The sequence below is a fragment of the Oenanthe melanoleuca genome, chromosome 2, assembly GCF_029582105.1.
Source record: "Oenanthe melanoleuca isolate GR-GAL-2019-014 chromosome 2, OMel1.0, whole genome shotgun sequence".
Lineage (NCBI taxonomy): Eukaryota > Metazoa > Chordata > Aves > Passeriformes > Muscicapidae > Oenanthe > Oenanthe melanoleuca.
Genome location: NC_079335.1, coordinates 48,955,668 through 48,977,403, shown reverse-complemented (window position 1 = coordinate 48,977,403; position 21,736 = coordinate 48,955,668). Strand labels below are relative to the sequence as shown.

Genomic DNA, 21,736 nt, shown 5'->3' with positions numbered 1-21,736 from the left:
TGTGTCTGTGTGTGCGTGTGTGTCCGTGCGGGCGCCCCGGCCCCCTCCCCGCCCCGCCGCATTGTGGAGGGAGGGACCGGACCGCGGCCGCCTCCGCCGCCGTGCGGGGCCGGGCGCTGTCCGTGGTGCTGAGCGCGGCAGGACGGGCGCTGTCCGAGGTGCTGATCCCAGCGGGGCCGGGCGCTGTCCGAGGTGCTGATCCAGGGGGCCGGGCGCTGTCCGAGGTGCTGATCCCAGCGGGGCCGGGCGCTGTCCGATGTGCTGATCCCGGCGTGACCGGGAGCTGTCCGAGGTGCTGAGCCGTGCCGCCCGGGCGGCACCATGGTGTTCGCTCCAGGTAAGGGCAGCTGCATCCCGATCGCAGCCGGGTAGCCTTGCAGGAAGGCCCTGGCTGTGCCGGAGAGCTGCTGTGGGGAGGGGTGAATGGGTGAGGCAGAGCTGCCAGCAGGCAGAGGCAGGTAGGTTCAAAGAAGGTGGTTTAGCTTAGGATTTCTTTAGTTGTGGATCCAAAGGTTATGAGGGTCACCCCTGTGGTTCTCATCATGGACAGGAGCCTCCTATGGAAGTGTGCAGGGTGCTGTGCTTGTCAGACTGCACTAAAGGGTCACTAAGGGGGATGTGGCCTTGCAGTGACTGGAGAGTGAGCCCCCCTCTGCACCCACACCAGTGGCTACCCACATGACCATCCCTGAAACTCATGGGGATAATTTGCAAATTTCATTTCCTCTTTCCTCCTCCTCAAAGCAAAATAAGTATTTGAATGAAAGAGAAAAGAAAGTTTGTTCAGTCCAGTTTTTACTGGAACAAAATTGAAGATTTCAGCAGTTCATGTCTAATGTGAGATCTCACTGTATAAGGGTGCAGAATCTCCAGTGCATAATATGCTTTTGTATTGACCCATAAAAGAAGCAAAAGTACAGCAATTTTTATTGGATTTGGTACATTCTGCTTGGAAATAGGCAGCTGGTTGTTAAGAAGGGGATGAGAGGCCCAGTAGCTTCAGGGTGTAAATGTAAGTCATGCGTAATATCTTCTATAGGGACATGGCTTGAAAATAACTTCATTAAAGATGTATAACTTTCAGTAAAATAGTGGGTCAATAGAAAAGGGAAAGTAAATGCTGCTACTTGACAATGAATAACTATTAATGTCCTCATTTTGCAAAGCTAACAGAAGTTTTACCTTCCTTGAAATTCTATATCCAATCTCTGAAGGGGTAATAATCCAAAAGCTTTATGCTTTCATATAAAAAATATCTTAGGATTGACTTTGCTAACTCAATTGAGTCTAATTTTTTGGGAAAAAATACCAAAACAAAAAACCAGTATCTCTTTTTAACAATCTCATTAATTGTGTTAACTGCCTGGTTGCTCTCTACTTTCATACATTCATGTTTACATTGTGTTCTGAAATTGGAACCAATTTATTTATCTTAATAGAACAATCCACTGCTTTTTTTTCAGCATTAGTGGCTCTTTCCTGAACTCCTTTTGTCTGTCAGCCTGTCACCATTAACTGTACAAGTATTTGAAGTGCTCTGTGGGACTGGAATATTGCAGGAAGAGATTACCCCTAAAATAATGAAAACATGCACATTTTTTCTCCAAAGGCTGACAAAGAACAAACCCCTAAGCTCATTAATAATTGCATGAATTGTTCTTTTCACAACTCTAATCCATAGATGGAAAAAAAGTCCTCAATCCAAAACTCTTTTATATAGTCATTCTTCAGTTATCCTTTACTAAAAGAAAAGCCCATGGTCTCCTTGCAAATGTTGCCATAAAATACATAGGGCAACTAAATGGGAATTTGTAAAAGAGATGATAAAACAATATATTGTGTTCAGACAGGGCAAGCCTAAGTAAATTCCAATTTTTTATTACTTTTCTTCCCTGCAAATCAGCTCCATCCTGGCATTATCTCTTTTCTAGATATTAATTTAAAAAAAAAAAAACAACAACAACAAACAAACAAAAAAACAATAATATGAGGTTATGCATTTTTAGCATCTTCATAGTAGTTAAGACCATATGATGTAAAAATACTATAGGTTTACTAAGAAACTAAGTTGCATTTCTTCAGTCAACTTTCTGATTTTATCTCACTGTGATGAATAACCTGATTTTCTGTTCCATTTATTTGTTTGGGGTGTGAGGGGAGAGGAAGTAAAAGATTTATCTAACTGTAAATGGTTAGGGTCAGAATGATAAACTTTCAGGATGGGGTAGAAAAAAGAAAACAAAGCAGCAATCAAGAGGAAATTCTCTTCCAGAAACAAAAATTATGGAAGTCATTTACCTGACAACAAAGAAGATGTTGCAGATAAATAAGATGATGGTCTTTTTCTTAAGGTCTTGGATATGTTAGTTCAGACCTCTGAATTAATGGGCTATATTTCTAAACTGTTAAGTAAAAGCAGCTTATCAAGTTTAAATAACTTTTAAAAAGGTGAAGCCTACTGACTATGTACTGAATACATACTTTCCTGTTAATCTTCAACTCCCTAAAACATATATCTCCTATGCTGAAAAAAATAACACAGCAAAGCAGGACGAAAACAAACAACCTCCAAAGCAGCAAAGCAGCTTGGATATTACTGAGATAGATTAGATTGATAGACAGATAGATAAAAGCTATTATAAAATGGCCAGTACTTCATGCCAAAATTGGACCTCCTGGCTCATTTTAGGCAGTGTACAGCTATTTGTAGGTATGTAAAAAAGTATTCTTCTTTTTTTTTTCATTTATTCACATTCATCCTTCCCACTTAACATTGAGACTGTTCCAGAAAAGGAGCTAAGCATACATTTTTTCCTTTCTTGGTTTAATTTGACTGGGGCTTCTTTGCACTGTCTTGTGCTGATTGATTAATGATACACTGATATATAGGAAATTCAGTCCAAACTCTATGAGATGTTTGGGCATTCGTTTTTCCTGCATAATTCACACATGTTGTGCTGCCCTTAGAGTGGGGGGATGATAAATGAAATTCACATAAAAGCTATGCGTTGCAAGGTTTAGCTTCTTTACTTTTTCTGAACTGAAATGCTTTAGGCATTTTTGAGAAGTAGATAAAAATGTGTTACTTTAAATTGCATGTAAGGAGGGACATATGAGACTGCAGTAGAGAAGCATGAAATTTCAAGGATTAGATCAAAAAGCAGAGAAAAGTCATAACTTTGAATTGTCAGATCTTCTTCTGAGTTTTTTTTTAAATTTTCTTTTGAAGATAGTGTATTCCAGAATTTTAAAATATTAGTACCAGATTAGCCTATAAAATATTGGTAACTATAAATAGTTCCACAGATTAAATATATGCCATTGTGAGGTGGGAAATAAAGAGGTATTAAAACACTTATTTGTTCTAACACATTAATAAAAATTAGACTATGCAGCAAGATTTCTGCTGATGGCAGATCATTAGTTTACAAAGATGTGATCACTTCCAATATCAGTATTTACCAGATTTACCAGTAACTTTAAATGTTACTAATCAAACTATTTTTTTGCAGACTTTCACTTACTTTTCCAAAAATTACCTTGGGCATATTCCTTGCTTATTTTCAATGCCAAAGTGTTTTCCAAGTGCAAAGATTTTTAAAAAAAACAACAATAACCAAACAGATCTTTATTTATGATTTGTCTGAACAAATACAATACAAAGGTGGTTTTCATGCTTCAGGTTTTGTTTTTTTTTCTAATTCTATTTGAACAAATCACTCAAACCCTTATGTCTTAGGCCTTTGCCCTTTCATGTATGTAGTGATACAGCACAAACATGGCCTGCATTTTTAAAATTAACTTGGGAATAAAGTTAGAAACCTATTAAGGATGTCTGAGCTACCTAAAAGGTTTTCTAAATCTCCCAATATTATAATTTCAGTGATCATTTTAGTATATTTTAGTATATTTTACTCTGTAAAACCACAAATAAAATAACCAAATAATAGAGTCTCATCATTGCAGGCCATAATAGTTTCATCCAGTACAAAGCTGTGGTGGTTTGTTGAAGGTTTTTTTGTTTGTTTGTTTGTTTGTTTGTTTTGTTTGTTTTTTGGCATAGTTTATTCTAGAAAGGAATCCATTTTGAACTGAATACCTCAGGAAAGATTGGAATATTTACATTGACAGGTTGTTTCAGGTCAAGCACTCCCTTTCTTAAACTTGTGTCTGCTTTGAATTGTGTGATTTTGTCTTTCAGGTGAATCTTGTTATTTGTTAGTATAATTTGAAGAATTCCTTTTACCCAACAGTTTCTCTGTAACTAGAAACTCAGATATTTTGCTCAACACTCTGTAGTTCTAAAAGAAGGAGGAAGATACAGAATTAATTTTTGTATCAATATTTTTGTGTTAAAAAATGTGTGAACACAAAGTTTAAAGATAGACATTAGAGAAGTCAGGATATTCTTAGCTCAGCACCTTTTCTGTGCAAGAGCAACACCAGTAGGTTTTCAACAAGCTTTTCATCAGCGCAGCTGTTCTTAACATTTTTAAGCTGGGAGCAACATAGCAGACTTGTATAATGACACTGAACATCAGAAACGCATCCTGTACCAGACATTTTAGGAATCTCATTACACAGCAATTGAAGACATAGCAGCTGCATGCTGAAACAGATGGGTATAATGGTCTGAATAGTCCTGATCTTCTCCACTGGAAAATCTGGGATAGCAACAACCTGTTGTGTTGCAGAATGTGAAGATGTGAAATTTCTTGACATAATTTTTCTTTTTTTGGTTATAGTGTTACAGGTATTGTTGCAGATTCCTGACTATAATGTCCAGATCAAGAGAGCATGGAAGGGCCTCTTCGTAAATCAAAAATTGCCATCAACTTTACTTATTTGAAGGTACCCTGTTGTGGGATATCTCCAGTGTTTGTGCCCACTCTGGTACTCTGGCACTCAGTTATGAAGTGTCTTTTGTCCATGAGAACAAGGACACAGTCCTTGTCCTTATTAATTGTTGTGCTACATTCTGCTAATGCTCTAAGTTCTTCAGGCCCCACCAAAAATCCCTAATAAAAAAATGTAAAAGTATATACATGCAGGATTCTTATTTGATAGCTTCATGTTGATAAAGTCCATGTGTAGGACATAATTTGAAAGTGAAAAACAAAACTATTTGCCAACTTCATGCAGTCTGATATAATGAGGGTTTTGTCCAGTATTTGTTATGGCTGGTATGAGCACAGAGGCCAGTTGCTGCCCAAAAGTGTCTGAATGCATTTACAGCTCTCAACAGTAGTTCAAAGTGTTTGCCACCTGGTAGGAAGAAATCATATAGGAGGAAATTCTTTTTCTCTTTTGCTGAGGAAAAATGTTTCTTGTGCTGACCTTTTCCCAGTGACACATTGATCTTTCCCTTGCTGTGAAACTCCACTAGCAGACCTCATTAGTGAGGTGAAAGAAATTTAGTTGAAAGATATTCAGAAATGTGATTAAATTATTAAGTTGAGAAAATAATCAACAGTCCTATGTGCAGTCTTTCTTTAAAGTATGAATCAAGATAATGTTTAAAAATGGCACAGAATTTATTTTTTCTAATTATTTTTAACAGAACTGAAGGCTTGAATAAGTGAGGCTGGCACCTTTCACTTCACTGTCACTGGACTGAATCCTACTCAGGTTAGGTGTGAGAAGAATTCTGTTATCACAAGGGCTGTGTATGGCCCATATTGAAGGAGTTGTCCATAGTTCAGGATAGTGGTAATAAGTGATACAGTCCTTAGTAACATCCTTAGTGGAACTGTTTATTGAGCAGGAAAGTCAAATCGTAAATGTAGAAAAGGAATGAGTTACAGTGATCTCTAGTTTGTCCCTCCAAGTCATTATTCTTGCAGGTGAATTCTTCTCATGTATTTGTTGTAAATAGTATCATTCTAATCTTATAAGTTTTATTGTGCTAATGGAAATACTTTTACTGTAAAATACAATGAAAGGTAAATTAATTTCGATACCTCCAATCTTGTCTAATAAAGATTTTGTTAAGGACATAATACATTGTATTGTGTTACAAATACAAGGTTAAGCAAAAATTATTTGCAAGCAATGCATTTAAATTTATTTATAGGCTTTGTGAATTTTTTGACTACTAGTTGGCCATCTGCATTGTGTTTTTTACATAACAACTTGAAAGATTCTACTGAACTTTAGTGGATATCAGTCAATTGGAACAGAGTCTTTAGCAGAAATTAAAAGCTGACCTGAATATCCCTAAAATGCTTCACGTCCCCTTTGCCAGGGCAGGCGAGATCTGTGTTGCTGTTGTCTGCCCTTGCAAATCTTGTAGTTGTGTTTTCAGAAGTTCCTATCTTCCTTCTTCAAGAGAGTTTAAAATTTTTTGCCTGAAGAAGTCAATTGAGCCATATTCTACTCAGGTGCTTCTCTAATGGTGAGGCAGACATAACTTCCCTTGGATTACTTGCATTTGCTTCACTTTATACTATGTATGTTTGATAGAATAACCCTGTATTTTCTGTATTTGGGCAGTGAATCCACTCATGATTTATCAGTACAGAGGGGTTTCATATCCATTAACACTTCTGTTAAATACTTGCACTTTGACATTATATTTTGTCTTGAAGAAAGTTTTCTTAATAGAGCAGAAAATATTTCTCTGGGAAGACAGAGAATGAATTCCAAGAGTAGAAAATGGCATGTGATGGCATCCTATTGTAGAGAGCTTCTGTCACAATTACAGCTATGAAATAAAAAGTGCTGAAAAAGGGTTTTGTTCTTTCAAGGTGCCTTTTAGGTTTATATAATCTTTGATTTACTTTCTATCATTACTTTGTGTTTATATGCATATGTGTATATGCCCAAGGGAATGGACTGAACCTGTGTCAGGGGTTATTAGAGAGAGATATTAGAGAAAGATTCTTCACCCAGGGAGTGGTCATGGCACTGGAACAGCTCCCCAGGGAAATGGTCACGGCACCACGGCTGACTGGCTTCAGAAGTATTTGGACAACACTCTCAGGCACACGCTGTGACTCTTGGAGATTGTCCTGAACAGGGCAGGAGTTGGACCTGAAAATCCTCATTGGTCCCCTCCGACTCAGCATATTCTGTAATTCTGAGATTATATATATATATAAAATCTCAGCCTCAGTTGCTAAAATTATATTTACAGCTTTCATACTCCACTCACATTCTAAAATAAACAAGGAAATGTTTCTGTACTGCTGTGCATGTGCAAATTTAGGGCTTTTTGCAGGGGATGTTTTTTTCCTGGGGGTTTTTGATTTAGGGATTATTTTAGAGCTAGAGGAGGGCTCTGCTTCACCTCACATTTGGCCAGACAATTTTTGACCTGAATAATCTGGTATAAATTGAAATATATCTAAAATGTAGCAGCATGTTTTCACTGGCTAAACCAGCATGTTTGCTGGATTTTACAGGTTGTGTAACCCCTTCCCTATTTTCTACAATTAAAAAAGAAAAACAGGTTCAGATGTTGCAAATTTTAATTAATCTGTACATAGTTCTTTGAGACCAAAACCCACAAAAGGTAGTAGAAATACAAACACATCAGCTAGCAAAATAAACCTCCATTGAAAACTTGCCCTTTCCTTATGCTGTATGATGATTGGTACTGAAGGTCTTCTAACACAAAAGCTATTTCAAGGGGTATCAAAATGAGCTTTTTGATACAGATTCAGAAGACCTACATAGTTGTTACCTATGTTTCTGTGCTTAATGTTTTCTTTTTAGATAGGAATCTCTGAGCACCTGAGCTGTAGAAGGCAGAGAGGGGTCCCTTAGGGCCCCATCTTGGGACTGGTGCTCTTGGTACCTTCATCAGTGACATGGACAGGGGGATCGAGTGCACCCTCTGCAAGTTCTCAGGTGACACAAAGCTGAGCTGTGCAGTTGGCCCAGCAGAAGAATAGGATGCTGTCCAGAGGGACCTGGACAAACTTGAGGACCTCATAAAGTTCAATGAGTCCTAGTGCAAAGTACTGCACATGGGTTGAGGCAATTCCAGAGATGAGCACAGACTGGAAAAAGAACACATTGAAAGCAGCCATGATGAGAAGGACTTGGGGCTACTGGTGGATGAGAAACTGAATGTGAGCCATCAATGTGATGAGCTGAATGTGGGCTCTTACAGCCTAGAAACCCAATCATATCCTGGGCTATATCAAGAGCACTGTGGCCAACAGGTCAGGAGAGGTGGTTCTCCCACTCCACTCCGGTAAGATCCACCTGTGCTGCATCCCTAACACAAGAAGGGCAGGGACTTGTTAGAGTGGGTTCAGAGAAGAGGGAGAAAAAGGTGGTCAGAGGGCTGGAGCACTTCTCCAATGAAGACAGTTTGAGAGAGTTGGGGAAGGTTTAGATTAGATGTTAGGAAGAAATTCTTCACTGTGGGGATGGTGAGGTACAGAAATAGGTTGCCCAAAGAAGTTCTGGATGCCCCATGGCAGGGGGTTTGGAATTAGATGTTCTTTAAGATCCCTTCTAATCCAAACCAATCTATGATTCTATGATATGGGTCACCTGTGTCAGTGCCACTGGACCTCTCCTGCCTTGGGAGAATCACAGCTTTTGATGTGGAGAGATTTCTTATTTTAGTATTTGAAATGTGTTCTCTAAAAGAAGTAGGAAAATTGTGCAGATGAAGAGAATGTAAATTTTTCATTAACTTTGAAGCAGCTGGTCCCAGATGCTCTTTAGGGAATATCTTATTTTTAATACACTGAACTGCAGTCTAAAACTCAAAAACCCTGTTAAATTAAACTTAGTTTACAGTATTGAATCCAGAAATATTCCTTTTGGGACCAAAATCTGAGCATCATATTTGTGGCCTTGGGTGTGGCAGAATTGTCAGTGACTAATATTTTGAGCTACATTCAGTCTTCAAAGCTGAAAGACACAATCCTTAAGGAGGGAATTTATTGCTATATGTGAAAATGCCTAGAAAATACATAAATTGAAGCATATAATCTGGTTTTAGTTAATATTATTGAACTATGGCAAGAAATCTTACTGAAACATTGAAAGAATGCTTAAGAATAGATAGGTCTCAGCAATCTCTTAATCTAAAAAATTCCCCTTTTCACTGGCATATTTCAAATAGTCTAAAATAACTTGCTGGAGTCTTTAAAAAGATAGCTTTATATAGCAAAAAACCCAAAGAGAATTCCAGATATTCTTATCTCTTAAGAAAGAGTAAAACCTGAGTGGGAAAATAATTACAAAACCTGAGCTGAGATACAGCTAATGTCTGATAAAAAGGTACAGAGAAATATTGATCTGGAGATATTAGTATGTTATTTGAGACAGCTTATCTGTATTTCTGCTCTTCTCTTTTGTCCTTATATTACTCCTCCATTTGTATTCAAAGCAGAGTTATTCCAGCTTCATTCTAAAAATTTATTTTGAAGAGCAAAGTAGTCTATGTTGGACCCCTTCATGATACAGTTCCTCTTCCATTCTGGTTGAACAGGAATGAGGTTAGGGCAGAAAATAAACCTGAGCTGAACCTTAACTTTTCTACTGAAAGTCAAATTTGCAACCCCCTGCACACAGCGGGTCAGGGAATTGGATAAACACAGGATCCTACATTGAAGTGCTTTCGGCATTTCTGATAGGCTCAGTATCCTCTCTTCTTCCTCAAGGAATCAGGGTGAGTATTGCCTCCTGGTGCTTGACAGCTATTAGTCAGGACCTCACTGGGCTCTATTTTAGAGCATGATAAATGGTACTGGACAGAATTAACTCTACTGCAGTTAAGAATACATTTATTATTTATTTTTTTTTTAAAGATTAAATTTGGAACTTCATTGTAGGACTTTTCATGAGGTTTCTGAGCTGACATCATTACTGACATTGAGACAAATTGGTTCTATAATTCTGTAAAATAGTTTTATGACTCTCATGTGCAAAGTTGGTTTGTGCGCATGTATTGGAAAGTCTTCAGCCCTGGTTGATTGCCACGTTCATTTGTTCTGGATGTAATTAACATGACTCATCAACATTTCCTGATTATGTATCTCTTCTTCAAATTAGGCTTCTTGTGCTGAAATTCCAGCACCAACCTCTAAAGCAAGTCAAAGAAGGAAAATTTTTAACCACTTAAATTCACAGGTTACAAAATAGTCACTAGGGGAGGCTCACCTAGAACTTCCATACTGTGGCCAACAAGATGGAGAGATATGTCACTGCCTAGTGCCAAAGGAAAGCTAAAGAACTGAACGTGGTTTCTTGTAGAAGAATATTAATATTGGTGCAAAGAATGTTACTGTTAATTATTATAACATACACACATACATGATGTCATTACAAACCTGACAGGTTCTGTAATGTTTTTCAATATCTATAAACACATATAAACTATAAAGTTTATAAACACAATTTAGGTAATAACATGCAGCTTTTTTTCTGTATACACAGCTCCTATGCATCCACAATGGACCTTCTGATGAAGTCTAGCCATCACAGTCCTATCTTTCATTCTATTTAAAATTTTCATTAGTACTGTCAGCTGGATTATGAAAATTATAGTAGTTATTTTCAGTAGAATTGAAATAGATTTTCCAGAGATCAGTATTATTATTATTATTATTATTATTATTATTATTATTATTATTATTATTATTAAGAAGAAGAAGAAGAAGAAGAAGAAGAAGAAGAATTTAAAAACTAATTCTAATATTCCAGTGCTGCAGGAAAGAATAATCGTTAATTATTACAAACCAAAGCATTATATTGCTAAAACTAAGATAAATTTTTAGTTAAAGACTATACCTTCATAATCTTATGTAAATTTGAAAAAAAAGATATTTACTTCTTGGCTCTTTCAGCTTCAGAATTGTCACATAAATTTAAATTGTACTAACGGGAATGCATTATGGGTGATTCTGAGTTTTAAATTGATCAGAAGTTTTGTTAGGCGAATGTGATTTTTATTCTTAGTTTTAGACACGGTTAAGTTCAAAGTGGTTTATACAACCTACAGGAAGAATAAAAAGCCTTGAGGAAAGGTGAATTAAAAGATCTTTAACTCCCTCAGTGTTTATTGACAACATTAGTGGGTCTGGGATAGACTTGCATATTTGCAAGCTCATGCCTGTTGACCTTCATGATAGTATTCCAAATAATCTTATGAAAATGTACAGTAGAGAACTCAGCTGTTGATTCAAACATATTACCCATTATTGAGTGTTACTTATTAGGAGTTTTTATAAGGCGTAGTAAATTTAACTTCTAGCAAGCTGAAAGGAAATAGCCCCAGGGGATATCAACAGAAAGTGCAGGAGACTACTTTGATTGCAGGCTGGAAAGGAAGTGACTCAGGATGCTTTGGAGAAAGTAAAGTGTATAAATGAGAAAAGGCTCATGTGCAACCAGAGTGAAGTTCTTAAACATTTGATCTGCTAAATGCTTTTTCTCTGTAGTTATTTTTTTCCATGTATACCTTTAAAGAATATTCCATAGAAACATCTCAAAGGGTGGAAAGTCTGACACACAAGGCGTTCTTGGACTTAAACTAATGCTAGATCTATAAATTAAAATGAATACTTGGAATTTACTTCAAATATTTTTATTCTTTTTCCAAACTTCTACCGTATTTCCCTTCATGGGGGACATCCTCAAGCAAGTCACTTTCAAGGCACTGACAAATGGCAGTAGTTTTAAATGGAATATGTGACTGATTCCTGCATCCAGTCCAAAATTTTGATGTTTTTTTGAGCTCTCAAACCATACTTTGGATTTCATAACCAGACCAGAGTTTAAAAGTTACTTTTCATCTGCTGAGTTAGTTGGCATAGAATTTACAGATAGTAGTACAAGGTAATAAAAACATGCTTAAGGGACTCATAATGCGTTGATGATAAAATTGCTACCGTGTTTTTAATGTCACTTAACCCAGGTATTTCAGTTCTCTATTTACAGAATTTGGGTTCTGGGTATGAGGGGTGAGCATCTAAAGATAGAGAACAAGCAAAGATTTTCTAACATCAAGAGAAAAATGTAGTCTTTAGACAAACATAACTAATAGGTAGCATGTGTTTCTGTTGTTGTTCAAGTTTTTTCCCAGAAATTACTTCAAATGACTTATTTGTCATGGAATTTTAACTTTACTAGTTATACTTCAAATCTTAAATATGGTAGATAAAAGTTAATTATATTTTATCATCCTAGTAACTCTCATTTTGATTAGCTAAATGCCAAATACCTAGCCATCAGGAGCCATGTCTTTTTTTCACTTGATTGAAAATGTGCAGTTCTTGAAGTGCCTAATTAATTCTATAGGCACTCAGATTTCTGCCTGGATGTCCACAGCAGTCTGTGTGTCAGCAAGGTGGACATAGATATGTTCCAGCTCAGCCCTTTGGGATTCTTGTATGAGTCATCTCTGCTTTCCTTAGTCAATCCCTTTCTTCTTGCTCAGAGTAGGTCCAGCGTATCAATAATTAAATTAGCTTAGCAGAAAACAACTAGCTAACTGCTTTCCTTGAAATGAATCAGTGCAAGATGAGGATGTAGTGGAGATGCTTTTTGGGAGATTGCTTTTTACTCATTCAGGAAGTGGAAAAGTTGTGATTTGTTGCAGCCTAACCAGCTAAAATCACAGGAATGCAGTAGTTTGTAGCTGGAAGGAGCCTCTGGAGGTCATCTTGTCCAACTCCTACTCAAGCAGGGTCATCCAGAGCCACTTGCCCAGGATCATGTCCTGTTGGGCCAGCTTAATAGATACCATACACCCAGGGAAGCTGCATGTTCATCTTTGACTGCTTGAAATCTCTGGCAGTCCAGCTCCTACAAATAATGGTCTCAACACAGGCCAGACCTGGGTCAAACACAGTGCCAGGTATCACCCCCCAAAATAACTTATCATTTTCACTTGCTTTCTGATTTAGATAGTCCACACAAGCTGCCAATGGTCTCATTGGTCATATCACCCCAGGCCAATGACTTAGATTCTCTCTCTGTCTGAAGCCAATTATCTCTTGTTAACTGAGTTTCTATCGTCCTAACCATTTTACACAAATATAAAGTGAGTTTATTGAAGCTGTTTAATTTCTTTTCTGTGCATACCTAAACTCTCAGAGGCTGGACAGAGGTAGTCCAGAGGTTTTGGTTTCTCTGTTCTTGGTTATCTCAGCAAATAAAAGAATCCTCTAATGAGGTAGAGCTGAGCAGGCATAATCTACATCTCACTTATCTGTGTGGTGCTTTCAGACAGGTTTTGCTCCTAAATAAACTGAAAAGCCCAGGGATAAATTCATTAGAAAACTATTTTTTTTTTCAACTGTTACAATGGATGACCTTTCTAAAGTAAAAATATTTAAACATCAGATTTTGTAGATTAATTGGCAAGGACCAAATAAATAACAAAGCATCACTAAGGAGAGCAAACTGAGTAATTTTCAACAGCAATGTGCTTAATGACAGTATATTATAGATTCTGGGGGTTTGTGGCTTTGAGGATTGGCAAGTTTTTCACATTTCATATAACCTTATTTTCTATTCCAACATACTAATTTGTAATTAGAATTTCATGTTTATCCCTGCTTTTGTTAATACATTATCTTCTGTACATCAGATCTGTTGACTGATATTTTTCAGCCAAGCAAGAAGACTAATTCATTGTGTTATAAAATGTGAGTTCATATTTGAGTAGTAAAGAATTATCCGTAGTGTATCTGATAAGTAACATTTAATTCCATCCAAAACCACACTGTTTCAAGTGCTGAGGAGAATAAAAAACTGAAGGGAAGCTGGCTGTGCCAAGAATTCAAGTGTTTTTTTCAGTCAGCTTTTCCAGCTTAAAACATGTTTTCTGCATTTTCTCAGGTTTTAACCTCTTACTTGTCTTTACAGTGGTGAGGACCCCAGACATGGACACAGTACACCTGAGTCTCACAGGAGCTGAGCACAGGATAGAATCACCTCCCTTGCCTCCTGGCCATGCTCTTTTTGTAAAGACCAGCTTACATTTCTGGGCTACAAGCCATCTCGTTTCCAGCTTTTTGTCTACCAGTATCCCTAAGCACTTCTCCACAAATCTGCAGTAATAAATCCACCACCCAGTCTGCATTTTCATCAGGCATTACTTTGACCCAGGTGCAGGACATTGTCTCTTCCCTCAAGCATATAGCATATTCCCTAAGGAAATGAGTGATTCTTCTTTTCTTTCTATCTCAAGTTTCCTTTTAAAAAAATTTGAAAGCACATTGGGAATTTAACACAATTTCAGATATGCACCTCTGCACCTGACCTTTAATTCACTCTGATTTTTCTCAGGACACAATTCTTAATATATGTCATTAAAACAGACAGTAAACTACAAATCCTATTTAATGAAATACTTGAGCATAACATTCAATTAAGAAAGAACTGGGATGAATATCTTTAAAAACTTTAAAATCAAATCTAGTAATGTCAAGAGCACCTAGTCTAAGCTTTTCAATTAGCAACTGATTTCTTATATGCCAATAAGTGTATGTCAGAATTAGTTTTTTTAATCGGTATCAGCTTTGACCATTACAAAGCACTCTTTATTGTCCAAATTGCCATTTATGTTAGGAGTCAAAGTAGTTTTAAAGAGAAAACCTCTTATCATAAACTACTCTTCTTCATTACCAGATGTCAGTAGTCACACTACATTACTTCAATTTTCTCCAGATTTTAACACTTTAGCCAAACAAGGAAGTTTCACATAAAAATATGTATTTTTCAGGTTGGTATGGAAAATGTTCTTTGCTTTACCTACAGCGATCTGAATGTTTCTTAATGTTTTGCATCTATTTTTGAAAATCAATCTAAGGGTTAATAAACTGCACTAAACAAAATTTTTTACCTTGAATTCAATTGGAATTTGATGGATGAGGGCTTTGAATCCGAAGTAAAAAGAAATGTTAATGAAGCAGTGGTTTTTTTTTCTGTATGGTGGTGAGAGAGCACATGTCAGGCTTGCAAAATAAAGTCCAATTCCCTATCCAGAAGCACAGCTCAAGTCAAAATGGGTGTGATTCACAGCTGGATGAGAAAATCTTCCTTTCCTGTCTTACTGCAAAACGCATCTGTGCTTGTTTCAGCTGTGAAGTCACAGCTGTCCCCAGAGCTGGAGAGTGGGTAATTGAGCTCTGTGACTCAAAGTCTCCCCCGTCATTCAGTCCTGTGGTGCTGAGCACGCAGAGGCACTTTCCACCCTAATTCATCTTCTTCAGTATTGGCATGTAACAAACTGTCCCCAGTCACGCTGTGATTTTTTCAACCCCCCTCCTCTTTTTCTGTCCTTCATGTTTTCATGGATTATCCCCAAGTTCTTAGTTCCCTTTCTTTTGTGTTTGGCTCTGGCAGGTGAGAAGCCAGGGACGGAGCAAGATGAAATTAAGCTGCAGATTGCCAGCAAGCAGATTGTGCAGACTGCTATCCTCAGAGCAGTGCAACAAGTTTCCCAGGAGAGCCAGCAAAAGGAGAAACGAACAAACACCGGTACAAGCCTCCAACTAGAAAGAGGAAAATTAACCAAGAAGCATGAAAAGAAGTAAAGGAGCAGATTTGGGTTTTTCAACTCCAGTCTGCAAGCGTTTTCAGCCTTCTCTTTAATATCAGCTGTATTGCTAGTGCAATGCTACTGCTGTGAAGCAAACCAAAGTATTATCACACCTAGACATAGGGTAAAACTGCAATAGTCCTCATCTGAGAAATATTAAGTGCATTAGATGAATGACTCCATATTTATGCAGTGCCTCTTAACAGAAACAATAACCATAGCTGTAAAAGTAGTTTCAAGCACAAGCTCTTATGATATGAGCTTATTCTCAAAAGCTTGTTGCCAGTGCACTTTCATGCTAAGTTCTGCGTGCAACATTTGCGTCAGTTCAGCTGGACGGACTCCTCTGCGTTACTGGGTTCACTGAAGCTGTCTTCACAGAAAAAATACTTTATTGTCAGGTGTAGCAGAAGGCTTTCAAGCTCCCTTGAAGCACGGGTCTGTACTTTTGCTTTGATTAGACATGAACTATGTGATATGGCAGTATAAAGCGGATTTGGTAAGTTTTGTGAACCAGTTTATTTTTTCATTTCGAGGGAAAAAAAAGCAATGCAGTAAGACTGCAGTGACTGTGATCTATGACTGTGATCATATACCTATGATCTGTGTCTTTTTTTAAAAGAAGATAAACACTGAAGTTTTAGTCTACTTATTGAAATACTTCTATACTTCTGCATAAAAATCACTTGTGCCTCAACTATTCCTTTTAATTTTCTTGATATTGAAAGAAAAGGAACTGATATGATGATAAGGAGTTGACCAGCATTTGCTCCAGTTGTGCAACTTTGCTGGGTCTTGATTTACAGAAAGCAAACACTGAAGTGTCTTTTAGAAAAGGGGGTCAATATACTAATGTCTTTAAGGATGAAAATATACAGTATCTGAATTCTGTCATGGTAGGTATTTCTCACCTGCTGGCTGTAAAGTGACTTTAGATATTTGCAGTTGTTACATAGATTCAGCTTAAATAGCACTGCGTGAAGCTGGTAATACAGAGCTTATCCTTTCAACTGCTTTATATAGCTGAAGAAATCCATGATGTTTCTGGAAATACGAATTCAACAAATGTACCCTTCACTTTTATGCTCCCTTTCTATAATGATGATTGCACTATTATACATCTGAAATGAATAACAGTATATTTAATTCTAGAAATGGCTTGTAGCTCTGCTTCAAATGAATTCCTGTAGTAACACAACTGGAAATACAAAGATGAAGATGCCCTGCAAAACTTTCATAATGGCTTTTCTACTCAGCTAGATGATCCTCAAAGATATTGTGGGTAAAATAATTGGCTATTACTTACTGTGTCCTGTTGCTTGTGTTAAACAATTTTGGGATTCCATTTCCTGGACAGAGGCTTAGTCATGAATAACCACATACTGTAATGGTACATTTTGTAATCTGCTTGGTTTCTTTTTTTTTTTTTTTTTGGTAAACAGCACTGACTCATACAAGATAGCGATTTAGCTCTATCTTCTTTCACTTAAAAATGCAAAGAAGAATTCAACATGATTGAAAATGTTCCAAATCATCTAGTAATGAAAAGTTACCTGGATTGCAAGTGCACTTACTTGCGTGTGGTGGTGGTTCACTTCTGTAGACACTGGGTAAATTTTTACAGTCAAGAAAACTATGAAAGGAGAAAGTAGTTGGGTCTTGAGGCATGTATATGTTTTTGTAATAGTAATATTTTTACAATTAGATTTTTCACCAGTTCATCTTTGTTTGGGAGGTAGCTATTCTCCAAGCACTCTGTATTTTTGCTCTCTGAGAGCCTAAGAAAACTGATCATGAATAAAGGCTCAGTTCCGAGGCTGATGAGCAGACAAGTCTGGTGGATGAGAGAGAGCAAACCTATTGGAGAGACTCTGTGGTGCAAAACCACACTTTTGAGTCCATGTCTGCAATGGACTCACAATGTTGCAGGAAAGAGAGATATAGAATATTTCCACTTCTTTGAAATCATTTTACTATTTTAATGCCCTTTGCTCCTAGACATTTGAAATATATTTGGATTTGGGTTTTTTTGTTTTGATTGGGTGGGTTTTTTTGCTGTTGGATTTTTGTTATTGTTGTTGTTATTTTGTTTGTTTTGTTGTGTTTTTTTTTTTTTGTAACTGATAGGTTAATAACCTTCATATAGTTTTTAAACTCTTTCTTTATATGCCTTTTTTAAAAATTAATCATTTTGGCAAAAGAGGAATTTAAAAAATCCGTGAATCTGGGATTTTGCCACTACTTCATATGAGCCTACTTCACTCCTCCTCCCACTATGCACTTCTACAATATCCCTTTACTGTTCCTTTGCTCCTATTAGTCCTATTAGGCCCACTATTTATTACTGAACTGTTTAATAGTCTTCACTATTAGACCATCACTGTCAGAAAACCAATGCCAATCAGAAGACTAATATATTGGAAAATCAAAAACTGTTGGAAGCCTTGACTTGTTAAGTGCTTATTAGACAATCTCATGAAGCAAAATGTGCTCATGAGGTTTGTAGTAATGAATGCATTATTCAGCACAAAAAAATCATATCTTAGAAATACAAGGCAATCAAAAAGGTATCTATTAAGTATTTAAAACAAATTCACCACTTATTAGCACTTATAGTGGTAGGTAAAACGTTGTACAAATATGTGAAATTATATTTATCACAACTCCAGAAGAATGGAAGAATCGTGTGTGTGGCTATCCTGCACTATGCTTGCTATGTTGTAATTCAGGTCGATTATAACTATTTTATTGCCATATTGCACTCTTTGTAAGGTTAATAAAGCAGCAATGCAGATTCACATGGCCACAGCAGGATGTTGTAACAGATTACTAAATGCCACTGTACATCAAGTTTTTGGTCTTGTGTGGTTACACTGGAAATCCCTGCTCTAAATAAAACCAACAACTGTGACTTGGAAACAGCCATATTAATTTTATCATTTCAGAAAAATAAAAGCATTCTGTGATAATATTATGAGTTGGAAATTCTTGGATGTTTATTCAATAGCAAACAATCACCTAGAAGTCTTACTGTCTCTACTCAAGTCATGTAGGATTTTTGTTTTCTGGTGACATTTTTTATATATACTTTTAAAATACATTTTTAAAAATATATATTTTATTTTATATATATATTTTGTTTATTTAAAATATATTTTAATATATTTATACATATATATACTCAGATTATAGTATGTCTACAATGGCAAGTATATAAAATTGCTATTCTCAATATGGTCACCATGAAATATGCTGCAGTTTTTCTTTAAATGTGTGCCTATGTCAAATGTGCAGTTAATGTGTCATTACTGAAAGCTTTTCTAAGAAAAAGTTTAATTTCAATTAGTGGAAAATATAAAAGGAAGTAATATAAATTCTTGAAAGTATAAAGGATTCACCCATTCCCTTAGTTATCTACTCAGGTCTGAGAAGAAATTAAATTAATGAAAACCGGACTCTTGACGTAACCTAATTTTTCACAATGGGTTCCTGCAACACAGGGATCAAATTGTCAAAAGAGTTTGTGGGAGTGAGGTGGGAGAACCTGAGCTGCTGACAAATGTCTTCTTCACTGCTTCAGTAAGGAATGAGCAGCACTACTGATGGAACCTGATTTCTGATGGATGGGCTTTCTCTTCATTACATTTTGGTGCCTCGTGTTAAGGTCTGGTAGAATCTTTTTCCCTGTTTTGGGTAATAGTTTTTTTAATTTATGATGCATCCTACCATTCAAAAGAGGTACAAGTAAAATTTCTATTCTTTGCTTCCAGAGCTTCATTCACAAGACCAGGTGGACATGCATGAACTTTTGTTTTTTAAGATCATCTTCCCTGGAATTTAGTCAGCATGCCCAGGGATTTCTTTAATCCCCAGGACTGAATGGGTGAGCACATATATTATCTGTGTGCTCAGGGAACACCAAGAAATAGATATGTATTTTAAATTCATTTGCTTCTAAGCTGTTCTTGTCTGCCAGGCAGATTTTCTTTGTTTAATTAACATAAGCAGCTTTTCTTTTCTGATCACTTTTCCTCCAGTGACTTGCTACTTGGGTTTTGTTATACAATCTTTCTAGTTTTAACACTAAAACAACAACAGTTCACATTATAGTTTGGGTTTGATTAGAACTCCTGTGGTGTTACATGTTCCATTTTGGTGTGTTTTTTGTTTTGTTTTTTTTTCATTAAAGATGGGTAACAATAAATGATGTTCTAAAGATAAGGGAGTTTGTATGGGGGTTGTAGTTGTATTGGTATTTTTGTGGCTTGTTTTTTTCATTCAGTTGCCTCTAGCAGAAGGCCACATGGGGCAAATCATCATGAATCATTCACATGCACTGTGACAGTAGTTAGATGTAGAACTTACAAAGGAAGAGAGAAAATTAACTCTTACATAAGCTGGAAATTGAACCCAGCAATATTAAGCTGATTTTTAATGTTAGAGTAAGACACTCCTGATAGCTTTAAGGAAAATATTCCATGTGTGCTTTGAGAGTTGAATCCCATTTAGAAACACCAGCTATTGAAGACTGCAATTGCTTGCTTTGTGATATGAGATGGAAAATGAGCACTACTGTATTGTTCTGAAGACTTAAATGCTACCTCCTTGTGTCTGTGGAAAATTTTGAATTGTGTGTTTTGGAAAGATGACCCATTTGCTCCTGCCCTATGGAGAGAATTAGCTGCTCTTCTGTGTGCACGTGCATCCCAGAAGGTTTAGCTCCTGTCCTCAGTTGCTATAGTAGATGCCCTTCCCCTGTATTTGCTTAGTAAACATAACTCCTACTAATGCTGTTCCCCCTCATTTCTTTCCCATGAAGCAGCTCATTCTAAAAATCCTCAGCTACAACAGGAACTGTAGAAGCCATCTGCTTCCAGAAATGGGAGAGTGAATATAATAAATCTTCTTTGCCTCATTGGTGGGGTATTGACCCTTTCCCACAGCTCCCTGTATGTGTTTATTTCCAAGGAGGACAACTCTGTTAGCCAATGCTTCCCTGCTATCTCTGATGGTGTACCCATAAAGCAGTGATCTTCAATATTTCCTTCCAAGGCAAAAACTGCTCCAGGAACAGAGTTTGCCCTGACTTGTGACAGTTTATTAGACCCAGCTGACTTCAGCTGATGACATACATGTTTTGGTTTTTTATCCTGTGTAGTACAAGAGCAGACTCTCAGGTCTAATATCTACATTGCTGACGATCTAATAGTTTGCTTGGTACTCCACAAGCTGAAAAAGTTTATATATGTTCATAAAGTAGAACTTAAAGTAAAACTTTTTAGATGTTGTAAACCTGCAGGGAGTGTCAGAGCTGCACTGCTTACACCAATGACCCTCTCAGTGCTGAGCTGCTTTTGTGGCTCTTCTCTTGACCTCCTGTTTCTTTGTTTTTATGTATTCCCTTCCAGAAATCAGTCAAATCAAGAGACCCACAAAATAGGGATAGCTGAGATACCAGTGATGCAAGAACTTGTGTCCCCACATCATTCTCAATTTTACAGCTTCTCATGGTCAAAAAACAACTGAATGTGGCACTTATTAACATGGACTAGTTGACAAGGTGGTCAGTCAAAGGTTGAACTTGATAATCTCAGAGGTCTTTTCCAACCTAAGTATTCTTAGATTCTGTGAAATCAGCCCAAGGTCATACATCTTTCTGGTGAGTAGCTGAAGGAACACAAGGCTTGAATTGTCCATTTTCTCATCACTTGGGACACAGGGATGCGACCAAGTGAAGAGCTGTTTCTGCTCAGGAGATATACAAGCTCTTCCTTCTAATTGCTAAAGGTGGCTTCAAAGATGGGTGCCTGAGCCAGGTGACAGCTTGCTCATCACTGTGCTCAGAGGAGCTGAGTGTATGAGAAAGCAATGTCTCCAGCCAGGCTCTGAGGAATAATGCTTTGCAGAAGACACTGGGCTTTCACATGGTCAGGATAGGAACACTCCCCCACGAGACAGAGAAGCAAAACAAGACGCTTCTTCTGGGGACAGTGTTGGTGTTTTGTTTAGTTTGGTTAAATTTAAAAGTGAAAAAATTAAGATCTTGAGTGCCTCATGTTCACTACCACACTACTAGGCAGGAAAGAAAACACAGTACAACAACTTGGGAATTCAAGGCCACTCTTCAGGGTAAGTTATCTCAGAAAAAAACATTTTCTTCAAGGTGAAAGTGGTAACTTGACCACTGCTTTGGTAATTGAGACTTTCCCTCTCTTCCTTATA

At 37.1% G+C, this 21,736-nt stretch overlaps 1 protein-coding gene across 1 annotated transcript; it reads left to right on the top strand.

The window, feature by feature from the left end:
- Positions 1–321: 321 nt before the first annotated feature.
- AKAIN1 (A-kinase anchor inhibitor 1) lies at positions 322–15,605 on the top strand. The gene is made up of 2 exons (XM_056482802.1): positions 322–337; positions 15,319–15,605. Exons 1-2 carry the CDS (start codon positions 322–324, stop codon positions 15,507–15,509), a joined length of 207 nt encoding a protein of 68 aa, XP_056338777.1. The 3' UTR covers positions 15,510–15,605.
- Positions 15,606–21,736: the final 6,131 nt, after the last annotated feature.